Source organism: Amblyomma americanum, chromosome 6 (assembly GCF_052857255.1).
Source record: "Amblyomma americanum isolate KBUSLIRL-KWMA chromosome 6, ASM5285725v1, whole genome shotgun sequence".
NCBI classification, from domain to species: domain Eukaryota; kingdom Metazoa; phylum Arthropoda; class Arachnida; order Ixodida; family Ixodidae; genus Amblyomma; species Amblyomma americanum.
The window spans coordinates 82,020,504-82,035,174 of NC_135502.1; the positions used below are offsets into that span (position 1 = coordinate 82,020,504).

General features: G+C 46.9%; 1 protein-coding gene and 15 non-coding genes across 16 annotated transcripts in view; 15 read left to right on the plus strand and 1 right to left on the minus strand.

Moving 5' to 3' along the window:
• Window positions 1-629: 629 nt before the first annotated feature.
• The window catches only part of LOC144093794 (angiotensin-converting enzyme-like), a 144,930-nt gene continuing 130,888 nt past the window's right edge, over window positions 630-14,671 (minus strand). The window contains exons 10-11 of the mRNA XM_077627498.1: window positions 4,116-4,238; window positions 630-1,211 (exon numbers count right to left, since the gene is read on the minus strand). Coding sequence (XP_077483624.1) covers window positions 1,049-1,211; window positions 4,116-4,238 — 286 coding nt within the window. The 3' untranslated portion in view covers window positions 630-1,048. The remainder of the gene's footprint in view (window positions 1,212-4,115; window positions 4,239-14,671) is intronic.
• Window positions 10,400-10,471, plus strand: TRNAT-UGU (transfer RNA threonine (anticodon UGU)). The gene has a single exon. It is a non-coding gene; the product is annotated as a tRNA-Thr (tRNA).
• Window positions 10,614-10,685, plus strand: TRNAT-CGU (transfer RNA threonine (anticodon CGU)). The gene has a single exon. It is a non-coding gene; the product is annotated as a tRNA-Thr (tRNA).
• TRNAT-CGU (transfer RNA threonine (anticodon CGU)) lies at window positions 10,828-10,899 on the plus strand. The gene has a single exon. It is a non-coding gene; the product is annotated as a tRNA-Thr (tRNA).
• On the plus strand, window positions 11,042-11,113 carry TRNAT-CGU (transfer RNA threonine (anticodon CGU)). The gene has a single exon. It is a non-coding gene; the product is annotated as a tRNA-Thr (tRNA).
• TRNAT-UGU (transfer RNA threonine (anticodon UGU)) lies at window positions 11,470-11,541 on the plus strand. Its single transcript has one exon. It is a non-coding gene; the product is annotated as a tRNA-Thr (tRNA).
• TRNAT-CGU (transfer RNA threonine (anticodon CGU)) lies at window positions 11,684-11,755 on the plus strand. Its single transcript has one exon. It is a non-coding gene; the product is annotated as a tRNA-Thr (tRNA).
• Window positions 11,898-11,969, plus strand: TRNAT-UGU (transfer RNA threonine (anticodon UGU)). Its single transcript has one exon. It is a non-coding gene; the product is annotated as a tRNA-Thr (tRNA).
• TRNAT-UGU (transfer RNA threonine (anticodon UGU)) lies at window positions 12,112-12,183 on the plus strand. The gene has a single exon. It is a non-coding gene; the product is annotated as a tRNA-Thr (tRNA).
• On the plus strand, window positions 12,326-12,397 carry TRNAT-CGU (transfer RNA threonine (anticodon CGU)). Its single transcript has one exon. It is a non-coding gene; the product is annotated as a tRNA-Thr (tRNA).
• TRNAT-UGU (transfer RNA threonine (anticodon UGU)) lies at window positions 12,540-12,611 on the plus strand. The gene has a single exon. It is a non-coding gene; the product is annotated as a tRNA-Thr (tRNA).
• On the plus strand, window positions 12,754-12,825 carry TRNAT-UGU (transfer RNA threonine (anticodon UGU)). The gene has a single exon. It is a non-coding gene; the product is annotated as a tRNA-Thr (tRNA).
• TRNAT-UGU (transfer RNA threonine (anticodon UGU)) lies at window positions 12,968-13,039 on the plus strand. The gene has a single exon. It is a non-coding gene; the product is annotated as a tRNA-Thr (tRNA).
• TRNAT-UGU (transfer RNA threonine (anticodon UGU)) lies at window positions 13,182-13,253 on the plus strand. Its single transcript has one exon. It is a non-coding gene; the product is annotated as a tRNA-Thr (tRNA).
• Window positions 13,396-13,467, plus strand: TRNAT-CGU (transfer RNA threonine (anticodon CGU)). Its single transcript has one exon. It is a non-coding gene; the product is annotated as a tRNA-Thr (tRNA).
• Window positions 13,610-13,681, plus strand: TRNAT-UGU (transfer RNA threonine (anticodon UGU)). The gene has a single exon. It is a non-coding gene; the product is annotated as a tRNA-Thr (tRNA).

The window sequence follows — 14,671 nt, forward strand, 5'->3', positions numbered from 1 at the left end:
ATTTGCTTTTACATCAAAAGATGACAAGTAACGTCGGCAACAATTTTGGTATTGAGAAAAAATCAAATGATTGAAGCCAAACTTCTTTATGGTACCAAAATAGGTTGTTCAATGGACCAAAAATTATTTATATGCAGTTTTATTTGCAACATGTTACGAAGAACACTTCTTTCTTGACCTGTTTGCTCAGTGAATAGCATTGTGAAGGGCATATTCGGAAAAAAGCGTTTGTGTCAGTGCGCTAGCACTAGATGCCTCGCTAGCGGAAAAAAACGTCCTCTCTTTGGGGGAAGCCTCGGAGCAACCCGGGTAAGCTCGGTGGAGCATCATGCCAGCTGCCGCCAATGGGAGAAGTCTCGGGTAATATGGGAGAAGCTTCATGCCAGCTGCAGCCAATGGGAGGCGGACGTCGTGCCAGCTGCAGCCCAGTGGAGAGAACGGGTGTGAAGAAGAAGAGCGAGAAACGATATTGAGTGCACATTTAGATGCCAGAAAGAAGAGGCGAAGGATGAAGTCGACGGAGGAACGTGCAGTGCAGAAAACAGTGAATCATGAATGAAGACGGTTCTTCTACCAGATTCCGAAGCCGAAGGACGTGTACGATGACCTGAGCAGCAAAGCACAAGGAGAAACAGCCAACGTGAGTCAACCGATCCAGTGGATATAGCAAGGCGGCAAACTGAAACAGAGCGGCGAAAGCATATAACGTTGCTAAAAGGGATGCGGAAGGGGTGAGGAGCGAGAAATAAGAAGCGAATGATGAAGTCGTCGGAGTAACGTGCTGACGGAAGGCGTGTACGGAAGCCGAGCGGAAGAAACTGATACTCGAATCGCAACGAGCAGCTCAGGTGGCCCATCGCAAGAAGAAACTAAGGAACGACAGGGAAATACTGGTGCAGCTTGAATTTTCAAGTTTATAAAAAGCTAAAAAAGGTAATCAAAGCTCAACAGGGGCACACTTGCTTGAGCTCCTAAGTCGCATTCAACTTTAATAGGCAAATTGGGGCATTTTTTTTTCTTCAGGGTGACGAGCTTGCTTGAAGACTTCTTACCATCCAATCGAGTTATTTAGTTTAGAGTTCTCTCGCCTAAGCCAGACGAAGAGTGGTTTGTAATACTCCAGCAAAGGCTGAGCTGAAACCGTTGGAGTACCTGCTGCCATTTGCAAAGCCTCCCTCCAGTCTATGGAAGCGCCGAAGGCCATCATGCGTCTGAAAAAAGAAATAACAGAATAAAGGTTATAAATGTTATACCTCTTCGAAGCAGCCATACCACAGACAAAATTTTAGTGACACCTTGCGCAGCCTTTTCGAAAAGAAGAACCATTGTACAAAAATGACAAGAATTAGTGATGGAAAGAGCGCCAGAGGAAGAAAAATAGTAGCGATAATCGGCTTAGCGCATTAATCAACGAAAGCTGTTGTATGTTTGGCTTACCCATTCATCCGTGCTTGTGGGCGTTTAAACTACATCGTTAGCCATAAGAGAAAGTCTTGCCCTGTGCTCATGCGAATCAGAGAACTCTAAACTGGCTGCCCGCCGCCTTCCAGCCTCTCTCAATCTTCCCAACCACACTTGCCTTCTCTCTCCACTCCCTCAAACTTGGAGAGGCTGATTTCCCTCTTTCAACTTTGGAGCCAGTGAACTGCGGTAGTTAGTTGGCCGCCACCTGCCACGGTTTACAGGGGGCGACTGAGTTTAATTCAACCGAAATAAACAAAGTTGCATTAATTAAGTTAAATTACATTATTCACCAAGAAACAATTAAAGGTCTTTCGACTGACGCTGTATGTTTCACGGTGGAATGTAGGGCTACACGGCTAAACCAAATCTATAGCAGCTTTCGCTGTAAAATACGGACGAGCGGAAGATGGGAGTACAAAAGTGGTGGGTGGCGCTTCCGGAGGGTGGAGATGTGGTGGGATGGTGGCTCGAGAGTGGCAGTGGGTGCGTTGGCGGTAGGAGCATAGGGGTGTGGGGTGCTGGAGGTTGGAGGTGGTGGGCGGTGCTTCTGGAGAGCAGCTGGCTTTCCAACTGCGTCTGTGAATCCAATCTGACCGTGATTTCTTGTCCCGCAGCTGCATGTGCTTCTAGAATGTGGAGGCTTTGTGGAGAGTGGTGGTACGTGGTTGGCGATGGGTGATGTTTCAGGAGTGTAGGGTCGAGTGAGTGGGAGGTTAACGGTGCTTCCCAAGGGTTAAAGTGAACGGGGGTAGGGTGGGGAGTTGTATACAAGGTGTATGCCCCCTATAGCTGCGGGAATGCAGCAGCGAGATGGCTGGTCAGTGGAGCTCCTGGAGGGTGAAGGGTTCACTCTTCGAGGCTACAGACAGTGCCATTATTCTCACAATGCATAAACAGCGAATCTTCAAGTGCTTGTTTGTACCTTATTTCCGTTCTGTCTTTGATACACTGCTGATCGATGCACTATGGATGCATCCCAACAAACAAAAATTTCTGCTTTAGCCAGAATTTTCAAGTTGTTACACAGGTACTGCTTGCGCAGTAAAATAAGAAACAGTCGCTGTTTGAGCACATGCTCACCGCATTACAAGGAACGACTATTGGGGCATCTCATACGACATGAAAATCATCGAAGGCGTTTGTTATGAGAAGCATGTGAATGAGTCATGCAATGTTATCTATGCCCATATTTTCGACCACGATATGATAAATCGTTGATGTCACATCTTATACCCCTGTCACACTAGCAAATTTAATGTCATTCGTTTTGAACGGCATTCACAGCTAATGGGATTAATCTGCTGCTACACGGGAACATTTAATGTCGTTAGGTTCGAATGACATTCGCTATCGAATGAGTTCTCGAAACTCATTCGCATTCGATGTCGAACCGAATGTGTACTCTGTACACCATACGCGCAGCAGAAACAAGCGACGCGAAAAAATCGTGTGCGCACTGTCAAAGTTAGAAATTGTATTTATTTAGTTCTGCAAAAAATGTTAATTTTGGTGCGAACTTCACACTTGTAGCTGTCGTGGATAGCTATTACTCTCGGTCCCAGCAGCAGCCAACGGCAGCAGCCGACCGTGAAGCAGGGCCTTTCTCGCGACCGCCGATCATTTTGGGTTGCGTGTTTCTTGCTGGTTGGCGTTACATGTTCGTTTAGCTCGGAAGTACTTAAAGATGTCACTTAGCACTTCACCTTTCAGAAGTCATTTCCACGCTGCACGCGTCGCCGCGCGCCACCGTGTCAGCCATTTTGTTTGTTTACATTTTTCGGATTTGTGGTTGACTTTGTACTTGGCTTGTCTTTTGATGGCTGAAGTGCCGCAGAATGGCCAGAAATAAGATTTTTGCTCATAATATTGCACAGAAATGTCCTCGCCCGTTTTTAAAACACTACACAACGATTTGTAGCATATTTTATGCGCGTTGATGTGTTTGAATTGTATTATTTTTTTTCACTGATAGTCACTGCCATCATTTTCGAATGACGTTATTTTTTACCGTGTAGCACCGAAAGAGACCGAATGACATTCGAGGCATTGAATGACATTCGATTGGAATGACATTAAATTTGCTAGTGTGACAGGGGTATTAGACTCCTTGCCTCTTTGGTTCGATGTTTCATTCCTTAAGTATCGTGTGACGACTTAGAGAGCATTCTATTGTCTTTATTTGCTAGCTTCTGCGCAAACGCGCTTTGTTCTGCTGTAGCATGGCTATCAAAGAATCCCAATGTTGTAATACGTGCCCGCCATATATCTCCTCTTGTCTGCTTATCCCATCAGTTGCGTTCTCTGCTTCTTAATACCCAGACAACACAAACCAGTATGCCTAGATCTATCTGCTGAGGGCTACTACATTTGTTATGCGTCAATCCCCCCCCCCCCCCCGATACTAATGACACAAACCAAATTGCCAATATAGGCTTTCCCAAAGGTGACATAGCACTATGCAGCTGGCCGTCAACGACTGAGTAAGCAAATAAGCTGTGTTTTGCTGTTAAGTGGCAGTCGGAAATATCACAATTTTCCGATTGAAATACTTTCAATTAGCAAGTGCATGAGATATGTACACCACATACTTTGTAGAAAGCCACTCTTTACACGTTATTCCAGCGAAAAACACGCATCAGTGCTGCACATACCTTATTTTATCAACTGCCGGCGTTTTCCTGTCCACGTAGCAAAACGCCATAGGCTCTTCATGATTGCTTTCCGAGCACATTGCCTCGAGAAGTTGGTAGTCAAGGAAACGCGCAAAGAAATACCTGCAAAGAAAGCGGCGTCTTTATTACACATGAAGACGCATTTGCTCAAGAAAGGTGAAGTGTCTATCAGAAAAAAAAATATTTTTTCTTTTGGGATCTTCATCCCCAGTATCGGTGAATTAAAATCAATTCCTATCAGTAATTAAAACCTAATATTAACAAGGCAGTGCACTGCGTAATAAATGATGCGTGTTATGCAAAACGACTTTCACCGTCTTTCAAAGTATCCCATATTGTCCTTATACCTAAACCAGATGATCCGGCCAAACTTCTATTGGTGGCTGCTTACGAAGTGATAAGCCTCACCAATGTGGATAATAAGCTATTTATGAAAGTTTGCCAAAGAGGATTAATAAACTATTTATGAAAGCTTGCCAAGGAGGATGCAGACTGTTGCAAAACAATTGTTAAACTCACACCAAATGTGCAGCATTGGTTGGTTAGTTTCAGGGATTTAACGTCCCAAAGCGGCTTAGGCTATGAGGGATGCCGCAGAGAACGACTCCGGAGGTTTCGACCGCCTGACATCGCACAGTGCACGGGCCTCTAGAATTTCGCCTCCATGGAAATTCGACCGCCGTGGCCAGAATCGAACCCGCGTATTTCGGGCCAGCACCCGAGCGCCATAACCACTCAGCCACCGCGGCGGTCGTGTGGTATTAAAGACCGCACAATCTGAAATATAATATACACTGCAAGAATTATCTTGGAAACTTGTGTTGCTGCGCAAAGTCGCCTTGTTGCAGCTTGACGTGGCAAAAGCATTTCACAATATATCACCTGATATATTTAATATCTTAGAATATGTAAATATCGGAACTGTCATTTTAAATGAAGTCAAAATGGCATATGCCAGGGGCTCGATACGTTTTATCATAAATAAGTCATAGTAAAACAGTGTCCGTGCGTCTTTACATTATTTAGGTACACTTGAGTATGCTCGCCAATTAATGTGATGAGATAGAAATTCATACGACGCAGCGAGAGGCGCGAGCGCTTTCTAACGCCTGCTCCGAAGGACCTGCTGTGAGAAGCGCCCCTATACAGCGCGCAGTAGAAGACCACATTGAACAGCTGCTAAGCAATAAGCTTGAGACTGTAACGGCATTTAGCAAGATTTTTTAAGTCTGGTGCCAACACTGGATGACGAAACAAGAGCGTCTACAATTGCCTATTACTTTGCAAAGAGATAGAGAATGCAATTTAGGACCCGCTATCTGGGAAAGCCCCTGGGCTGGACGGACTAAATGCTGTTTTCTTTCAAACATTCAAACAATGTGTGGCTCAGTTCTTGCGCCATGTGATTACGGAAGCCTTTGAACGAAAAAAAGTTCGGTTGCCCTTCAATATCTCCCACATTGTTTTAATCCCCAAGATTGACCACCCGGAGAAACGACTGTTGGTTGGGTCGTATCGACCTATTAGTCTCCAGTCTGGACTATAAGGTGTACGTGAAGATTTTAGCAAAATGATGCAGGCCTTAACCACCAAACTGGTTGGGCCTCATCAGACATGTGGCATCAAAGGTCGCAGCATCGCCACAAATACGCATGTTAAAAGAACCACCATAGAATGTGTTGACATGGTTGGTGGTCAGATAGCTATGGTGCGGTTAGACTTGGCGAGAGCCTTTGACCGGGTTTCCCATGAAATTCTTTTTTTTTGCTGGGTTATTGTAACCTTAGTAGCGTGATAGAGGAGGGTGTTAAAATGGCTTACACAAACTGCAAGACCCGAATTATAGTTAATGGAGATATCACTGACAGCCTCGCAGTACGTTCATCGGTTAGGCAGGGCTGCCCGCTTTCATCCCTGCTTTTTGCAGTTTATTTAGAGCCACTTTGTTTATCCATCATAAACAACGACCACATTAGAGGTTACAAGCTGCAGTCCGCACATGTTAAAATGCTGGCGTATGCTCATGACGAAGCAGTGTTTTGCTCACATAGGGAGAGCATCTGTGAAGTGACGAGTGTCGTGCAAAAATTCTCTGATAAAACCGGATGTAAGATAAATTTGAATAAGAGCTCTATGTTCTGGCACAGTGAATGGGACGCTGCTCAAGAATTATTCAGTAGGCTGCGATGGTCCACATTGCCAGCACGGTACCTAGGTGTGCCTTTAGATTGCTATCGGGATCCCAGCCTGCACTGGATAGAAGAAACTTCCAGAGCAACAGAGAAATCTGACCCGTTGCAATGGAGGCCACTATCAATGTTTTCCCGTGCATCTCTTTGCAATGATTTTTTTATCTCAAAGCTGTGGTACCTTATGAAAGTAATGCGTGCGTCGCTGAAAGCTATTTAAAAAATGAACCGTGTTTTTGCTCTTTGTATTTGGGCATCGACATGGGAGAAAACCAAGCCAACGAATTTATTTCTTACTGTCAAAAGTGGAGGGATTGGCTTGGCACACTTGCTTTTGCATAAAGTTGTTTCGCGTTCATTTTCCTCCGCGATCAAAGTGATGTCTTTCTGAGAACGGTTATGCAACTGCGCTTGCAGAGCCTGCTGCCTGGAAGAATAGTTTCAGGCAAAAACATGAATGGTGCTGTGGCTGGTTACTTGTGCGAGGTTGTTCAGTCGTGCAAAATGTAGGAAGTTCGTTTCTGCTCAGATTACCTCTGCAATGTCACGAAGAGAAAATTGTATAAAGATCTGGTTGATGTGACGCTTCTGATATCTTTGTACTGGTCACCTCACCGTAGAGGTCCTGGGCAAGATGTTTTAAAGCGACTTAAGTTCATGTCCATTATGCCAGGAGTTAAAACATTCGTTTTCAAACTCCACACCAACACGCTCCCTGCTAAAACATGGCTGAGTGATAAGATCTTCGCGTCATGGACGACAAATTGTTTTTTGTGTAAAAAACCTGGGACGATCGAACACGTTTTCTTAGAGCGCTGAGACCCCACCTTTTTTTGGGATGTCCTCCAAAGGACGATTAAGAGAGATCTACCCTTACGGAATCCGATTCCTCCCAGTGCGAAATGAGGAAGTGCCCTATGCTTCTCGGACTCCACTGTCTGTGAAAAACACGAGTGGAGGTGCGACACTCAGATGTCAACATTCGCTCTGCACGTGAAAATTTCATTGAGGGTGCTATTTAACTCCGTGAAGCTTTCAGGGTGCAGCCTGACCAACCAGAGTGGGTTTCTGTGTTTGATAATTTGGATCGTTTGAAAAGATTTTAATTCCTCTGCACCGACTCAAGAGTAGCTGATGTGCTTACTTGTGTTTTTCAAGGCAATAACGAACAAAAAAAAGTACCGCTATAGCTCAGTGGCAGAGCGCTGGTCTTGTAAACCAGCGGTCGTGAGCTCGATCATCACAGGCGGCTGATGTCTCTCAACAATCTTTTCTTCTTCTGTAAGGCAAGCATGAATGTGCTCATTAATGCGATGAGATAGAAATCCAAAGTCACGACGCACCGTGAGGCGCGAGCGCTACCCTAATGCCTGCTCCGAAGGTGCCGCTATAGCTCAGTGGCAGAGCGCTGGTTTTGTAAACCGTCGGTCGTTAGTTCGACCCTCACTGGTGGCTGAAGTCTCTCAACAATTTTTTGTTTCTGTTAGGTAAAGATGAGTATACCATTTATGCAATGAGATAGAAATCCATAGTCACGACGCAACGAGAGGCGTGAGCGTTTCCCTAATGCCAGGCCAGTGTTCTCGCACTTACGCGAGCCTCGCAGGACCTGGCTCCAGTGAAGATGCTTCCCAGCATCTGATGGATGAAGCGGACGCAGGAGAGGCAGCCAAAACAACTGGGCAAACAATTGTGAAATATGGACCTACGTTGACGCCTCTACAAGAAAAGGTGACGATGACGGCCAGTAAAGTAGCAGCTACAGCATTAGTGGAGCAAGGGGCTCTCGACAAGACAATGACAAGGTGACGGACCTGACGAACGTCGCAGACGACTGCCCTGGCAGCGTGGAGAATGATGACAATGACGCCATGGACACAAAGAAAGAAGAGGCCGCTAAGACAGCTGTGAAACGGTCGCATGACTTGAGCGTCGGCGAGAAGCTGCAGCCTGATGGCAATGCTGAACCGCCGCCGAAGACACCGGGAGTCAAACGCTCGACGAGCCACGGCCGACCTTTTCCGCCGACACGCGGCAGGCGGGTAAACTGCCTCCATAGCTCTAGTGTGAACATGTTGGTGTTATCAACTCATCGTCGATCATCTTTAAGATGGGCAGGCAGCGAAGATATGTCTGTGTACGGAAAAAAAAAACTCAAGAATACTACTTAGAAGTGCTTCTGAACGCCACCGGACGTTTCTCTGGGAAGCCGCATGTGCAAGCGGACGCTGCGGACCATCAATCGACAAAGGCCACACCGACCACGGAGGAACAATTCGCATCGCTCTTACCCGTCTCGAGGGCATAGCTCAGCACCTTGGACTAGGCAAGTCGCCCTCCACCCTCGCCTCATGTCCAGAGGTACGCACCATATGGCTCCTGTACCTAAACTAGATGGCTTCGACACCTCTTGGAGCGTTGCGTATTGCAACAATTAATGTCAAGGGACTGGCTTGCAAGAGGCGTCAGTACCAACTAAGACGGCTGTTCGTCAAAAATGGACTAGACATAATAGCTGCACAGGAAACGAAACTCGAAAGGCAGGAACAGGCGGAGCATATGGTGCAGCCTTTTACGAGACACTACAAAATATTTGTGTGCCATTCATCTGGCACATCGGGTGGTTGTCCTGTATTTATTAGGAATTCTTTGGGGACTGTAGAAAAAAGTTTTAATTTGTGTCAAACTGTGGCCGTTTGCTTGTGGTTGAATTTTTTTATTGCAATTTGCTCTGGAAGGTCATATTTGTGTATGCCCCTAACAGGGAGCACGAGCACAAGGAATTTTTAAAGCGCCTTGAGCAATACGTGTGCCGTGAGCGGTTAATTTTGCTTTTGGGCGATTTTAACTTCGTATGTAAAGCAGAGGACAGAATTACAAAAAGACTTCTCCGTGAGAAAAGTGCGGAATCGTTGAATTCCATTGTACAAGAAAATGGTTTATATGATGTTGCTAAAGCTCTTTCGGTAGCGCGGCATTTTACTTACTATCAGGGTGAAAGTCACGCAAGACTTGACAGGGCGTATGTGTCGCTTGATCTGATTCCTTTGTGCAACAGCTACGAGGTGAAACACATTTCATTTACCGACCACAGCTTAGTTACGTTACCCTGGTAAAATAAAAAAGAAATTTCGATTCTCGTGGTAACTTTGGAAGTTTAACGCACAGTTACTCGAGGATGAACATTTTGATATTAAATTTAATGAATGTATTAGAGCATTGCTATCAGCAGAGACTGGGAACCGAGAAATTAGGTTGGCAGATTTCAAACAGCAAGAGGAAATAAACGCGATTGAAAGAGCAAGCATTATATGCCACGACAAACGTGTTAAAGAAAAAGAACTACATTGCCAATTTGACTTGCTCGCAAGCCTGGAATGTTTCCAGCCGGGTAGATATTGGGAAAAAATACGAGAAAGAAAAGTAAACTTGAGATTATCGAACAAAAAAACAAGCATACAGCTGCCGTGATACGGGCGCGTGCTGAACGTCTCTGGCTTGACCAAATACCTACGCGACTCAGACTGAAGTAAGACAAATCAAGTACAGAAACGATCGAAGTAAAGAATGATAGCAAAGTGATTCAGTTGTCGTTTGTTGAGCAGTATCGGGAATTGCTTGGGAGGCGACGGCTTGAAGAAGAGGGATTTGCAAACACGTTCTTGTCCCGTATGCCAAAACTAGGAGACGAAATAAAACAAGGGCTGGAGGTACCAATCAGCGTAAGCGAAGTGGGAAGAGCAATCGAAGACCTGAGTGCCGGAAAATGTCCCGGTCCTGACGGCCTAGGTAGTGATTTTTATAAGAAGTTCAAAGCCGAACTCACCCAAGCTCTCCACTGCGTCTTCACCGAAATTTATGAAACAAAGAAAATGCCACCATCATTTAAAACAGCACACGTGGTTTTAGTAGCCAAGAGTGAGGACTAGGCTAAGCTGCTGTCCGTTGGGGCTTATCGGCCGATAAGCATGAGTGTGCTAATTGATGCGATGAGATAGAAATCCATAGTCACGACGCAACGAGAGGCGCGACCGCTTCCCTAATGCCCGCTCCGAAAAAGCTACTGTAAGAAGCGCCGCTATAGCTCAGTGGCAGAGCGCTGGTCTTGTAAACCAGCGGTCGTGAGTTCAATCCTCACTGGCGGCTGAAGCCTGACCACTTTTTTTATTTTGTTAGGTAAACATGAGTGTGCTAATTAATGCGATGAGATAGAAATCCATATTCAATATGCTCCGAGAGGCGCGAGCGCTTCCCTAATGTCTGATCTGAAGGAGCTGCTGTAAGAAGCGCCGCTATAGCTCAGTGGCAGAGCGCTGGTCTCGTAAACCAGCGGTCGTGAGTTCAATCCTCACTGGCGGCTGAAGCCTCACCACTTTTTTTATTTTGTTAGGTAAACATGAGTGTGCTAATTAATGCGATGAGATAGAAATCCATATTCAATATGCACCGAGAGGCGCGAGCGCTTCCCTAATGTCTGATCTGAAGGAGCTGCTGTAAGAAGCGCCGCTATAGCTCAGTGGTAGAGCGCTGGTCTCGTAAACCAGCGGTCGTGAGTTCAATCCTCAGTGGCGGCTGAAGCCTGACCACTTTTTTTATTTTGTTAGGTAATCATGAGTGTGCTAATTAATGCGATGAGATAGAAATCCATATTCAATATGCACCGAGAGGCGCGAGCGCTTCCCTAATGTCTCATCTGAAGGAGCTGCTGTAAGAAGCGGCGCTATAGCTCAGTGGCAGAGCGCTGGTCTCGTAAACCAGCGGTCGTGAGTTCAATCCTCACTGGCGGCTGAAGCCTGACCACTTTTTTTATTTTGTTAGGTAATCATGAGTGTGCTAATTAATGCGATGAGATAGAAATCCATATTCAATATGCACCGAGAGGCGCGAGCGCTTCCCTAATGTCTCATCTGAAGGAGCTGCTGTAAGAAGCGGCGCTATAGCTCAGTGGCAGAGCGCTGGTCTCGTAAACCAGCGGTCGTGAGTTCAATCCTCAGTGGCGGCTGAAGCCTGACCACTTTTTTTATTTTGTTAGGTAAACATGAGTGTGCTAATTAATGCGATGAGATAGAAATCCATATTCAATATGCACCGAGAGGCGCGAGCGCTTCCCTAATGTCTCATCTGAAGGAGCTGCTGTAAGAAGCGCCGCTATAGCTCAGTGGCAGAGCGCTGGTCTTGTAAACCAGCGGTCGTGAGTTCAATCCTCAGTGGCGGCTGAAGCCTGACCACTTTTTTTATTTTGTTAGGTAAACATGAGTGTGCTAATTAATGCGATGAGATAGAAATCCATATTCAATATGCACCGAGAGGCGCGAGCGCTTCCCTAATGTCTGATCTGAAGGAGCTGCTGTAAGAAGCGCCGCTATAGCTCAGTGGCAGAGCGCTGGTCTCGTAAACCAGCGGTCGTGAGTTCAATCCTCAGTGGCGGCTGAAGCCTGACCACTTTTTTTATTTTGTTAGGTAAACATGAGTGTGCTAATTAATGCGATGAGATAGAAATCCATATTCAATATGCACCGAGAGGCGCGAGCGCTTCCCTAATGTCTGATCTGAAGGAGCTGCTGTAAGAAGCGCCGCTATAGCTCAGTGGCAGAGCGCTGGTCTTGTAAACCAGCGGTCGTGAGTTCAATCCTCAGTGGCGGCTGAAGCCTGACCACTTTTTTTATTTTGTTAGGTAAACATGAGTGTGCTAATTAATGCGATGAGATAGAAATCCATATTCAATATGCACCGAGAGGCGCGAGCGCTTCCCAAATGTCTTATCTGAAGGAGCTGCTGTAAGAAGCGCCGCTATAGCTCAGTGGCAGAGCGCTGGTCTTGTAAACCAGCGGTCGTGAGTTCAATCCTCAGTGGCGGCTGAAGCCTGACCACTTTTTTTATTTTGTTAGGTAATCATGAGTGTGCTAATTAATGCGATGAGATAGAAATCCATATTCAATATGCACCGAGAGGCGCGAGCGCTTCCCTAATGTCTCATCTGAAGGAGCTGCTGGAAGAAGCGCCGCTATAGCTCAGTGGCAGAGCGCTGGTCTCGTAAACCAGCGGTCGTGAGTTCAATCCTCAGTGGCGGCTGAAGCCTGACCACTTTTTTTATTTTGTTAGGTAAACATGAGTGTGCTAATTAATGCGATGAGATAGAAATCCATATTCAATATGCACCGAGAGGCGCGAGCGCTTCCCTAATGTCTGATCTGAAGGAGCTGCTGTAAGAAGCGCCGCTATAGCTCAGTGGCAGAGCGCTGGTCTTGTAAACCAGCGGTCGTGAGTTCAATCCTCAGTGGCGGCTGAAGCCTGACCACTTTTTTTATTTTGTTAGGTAAACATGAGTGTGCTAATTAATGCGATGAGATAGAAATCCATATTCAATATGCACCGAGAGGCGCGAGCGCTTCCCTAATGTCTGATCTGAAGGAGCTGCTGGAAGAAGCGCCGCTATAGCTCAGTGGCAGAGCGCTGGTCTTGTAAACCAGCGGTCGTGAGTTCAATCCTCAGTGGCGGCTGAAGCCTGACCACTTTTTTTATTTTGTTAGGTAAACATGAGTGTGCTAATTAATGCGATGAGATAGAAATCCATATTCAATATGCACCGAGAGGCGCGAGCGCTTCCCTAATGTCTGATCTGAAGGAGCTGCTGTAAGAAGCGCCGCTATAGCTCAGTGGCAGAGCGCTGGTCTTGTAAACCAGCGGTCGTGAGTTCAATCCTCAGTGGCGGCTGAAGCCTGACCACTTTTTTTATTTTGTTAGGTAAACATGAGTGTGCTAATTAATGCGATGAGATAGAAATCCATATTCAATATGCACCGAGAGGCGCGAGCGCTTCCCTAATGTCTGATCTGAAGGAGCTGCTGTAAGAAGCGCCGCTATAGCTCAGTGGCAGAGCGCTGGTCTTGTAAACCAGCGGTCGTGAGTTCAATCCTCACTGGCGGCTGAAGCCTGACCACTTTTTTTATTTTGTTAGGTAAACATGAGTGTGCTAATTAATGCGATGAGATAGAAATCCATATTCAATATGCACCGAGAGGCGCGAGCGCTTCCCTAATGTCTCATCTGAAGGAGCTGCTGTAAGAAGCGCCGCTATAGCTCAGTGGCTGAGCGCTGGTCTCGTAAACAAGCGGTCGTGAGTTCAATCCTCACTGGCGGCTGAAGCCTGACCACTTTTTTTATTTTGTTATGTAAACATGAGTGTGCTAATTAATGCGATGAGATAGAAATCCATATTCAATATGCACCGAGAGGCGCGAGCGCTTCCCTAATGTCTGATCTGAAGGAGCTGCTGTAAGAAGCGCCGCTATAGCTCAGTGGCAGAGCGCTGGTCTTGTAAACCAGCGGTCGTGAGTTCAATCCTCACTGGCGGCTGAAGCCAGACCACTTTTTTTATTTTGTTAGGTAAACATGAGTGTGCTAATTAATGCGATGAGATAGAAATCCACATTCAATATGCACCGAGAGGCGCGAGCGCTTCCCTAATGTCTCATCTGAAGGAGCTGCTGGAAGAAGCGCCGCTATAGCTCAGGGATTCGACTTCCGGCCACCGAGCGTGACGGACGTGCGATGACGGGCTCCGTTGGAGCAGCTACAGCGGTCATGTCTGGCCGCGGAAACAGGGCTTTTGCCTCGGATGAAGAGTATCAGGTGATTCTGCCTACCCTTCCTACAGGACGTGTTGTGTTGAACACAGTTTTTTTGCACGCTGACGTGCGGGCCCGTCCTTATCGGGTCGAAGATTTCAGGGATGCGCTGGCTCAGCTGATGCTGCTCCCCGAGGTTATCGCCTTGGGGGCGTATCGCATGAGCCATGTATGGGCTGTTACTTTCGCGAGTGCTGAAGCGGTGACGAAAATTCTTTCTGCCGGAGACCTGAAAGTCAAGGACCGCCGCTGTCTCGTCATCGACCCGGCAAACCAGGACGTCCGCGTCAAGCTGCACTGGCTGCTGCACAACGTGCCCGACGAAGACGTGAGGGTAGCCTTTGCTCCGTACGGCAAGGTGAGCGAAGTCTCCAAGGAGCGGTGGCGCGTCCAGGGTGTCGCCAGCAAGGGGTCGACGACACGCTTGGTTTCATTGAAAATGAACCCTGGCGTGAAGCTGGAAGACCTCCCTCACGAAGTCAGGGTTGGCGGTGAGCTGGCTCTCGTGGTTGTACCGGGCAGAGCTCCGCTGTGTCTGCGCTGCCACGGTACTGGGCACATTCGCCGTGAGTGCAAGGTTCCACGATGCGGCGCCTGTCGTTGCTGCGGGCACGAAGAAAGCAGCTGCGTACGCACGTACGCGAGTGCTGCCGTCCCAGTCAACACTGACATTTCGTCCGAACTTGTCATGGACGAGGCTGACGCGGAAGACGCTGCA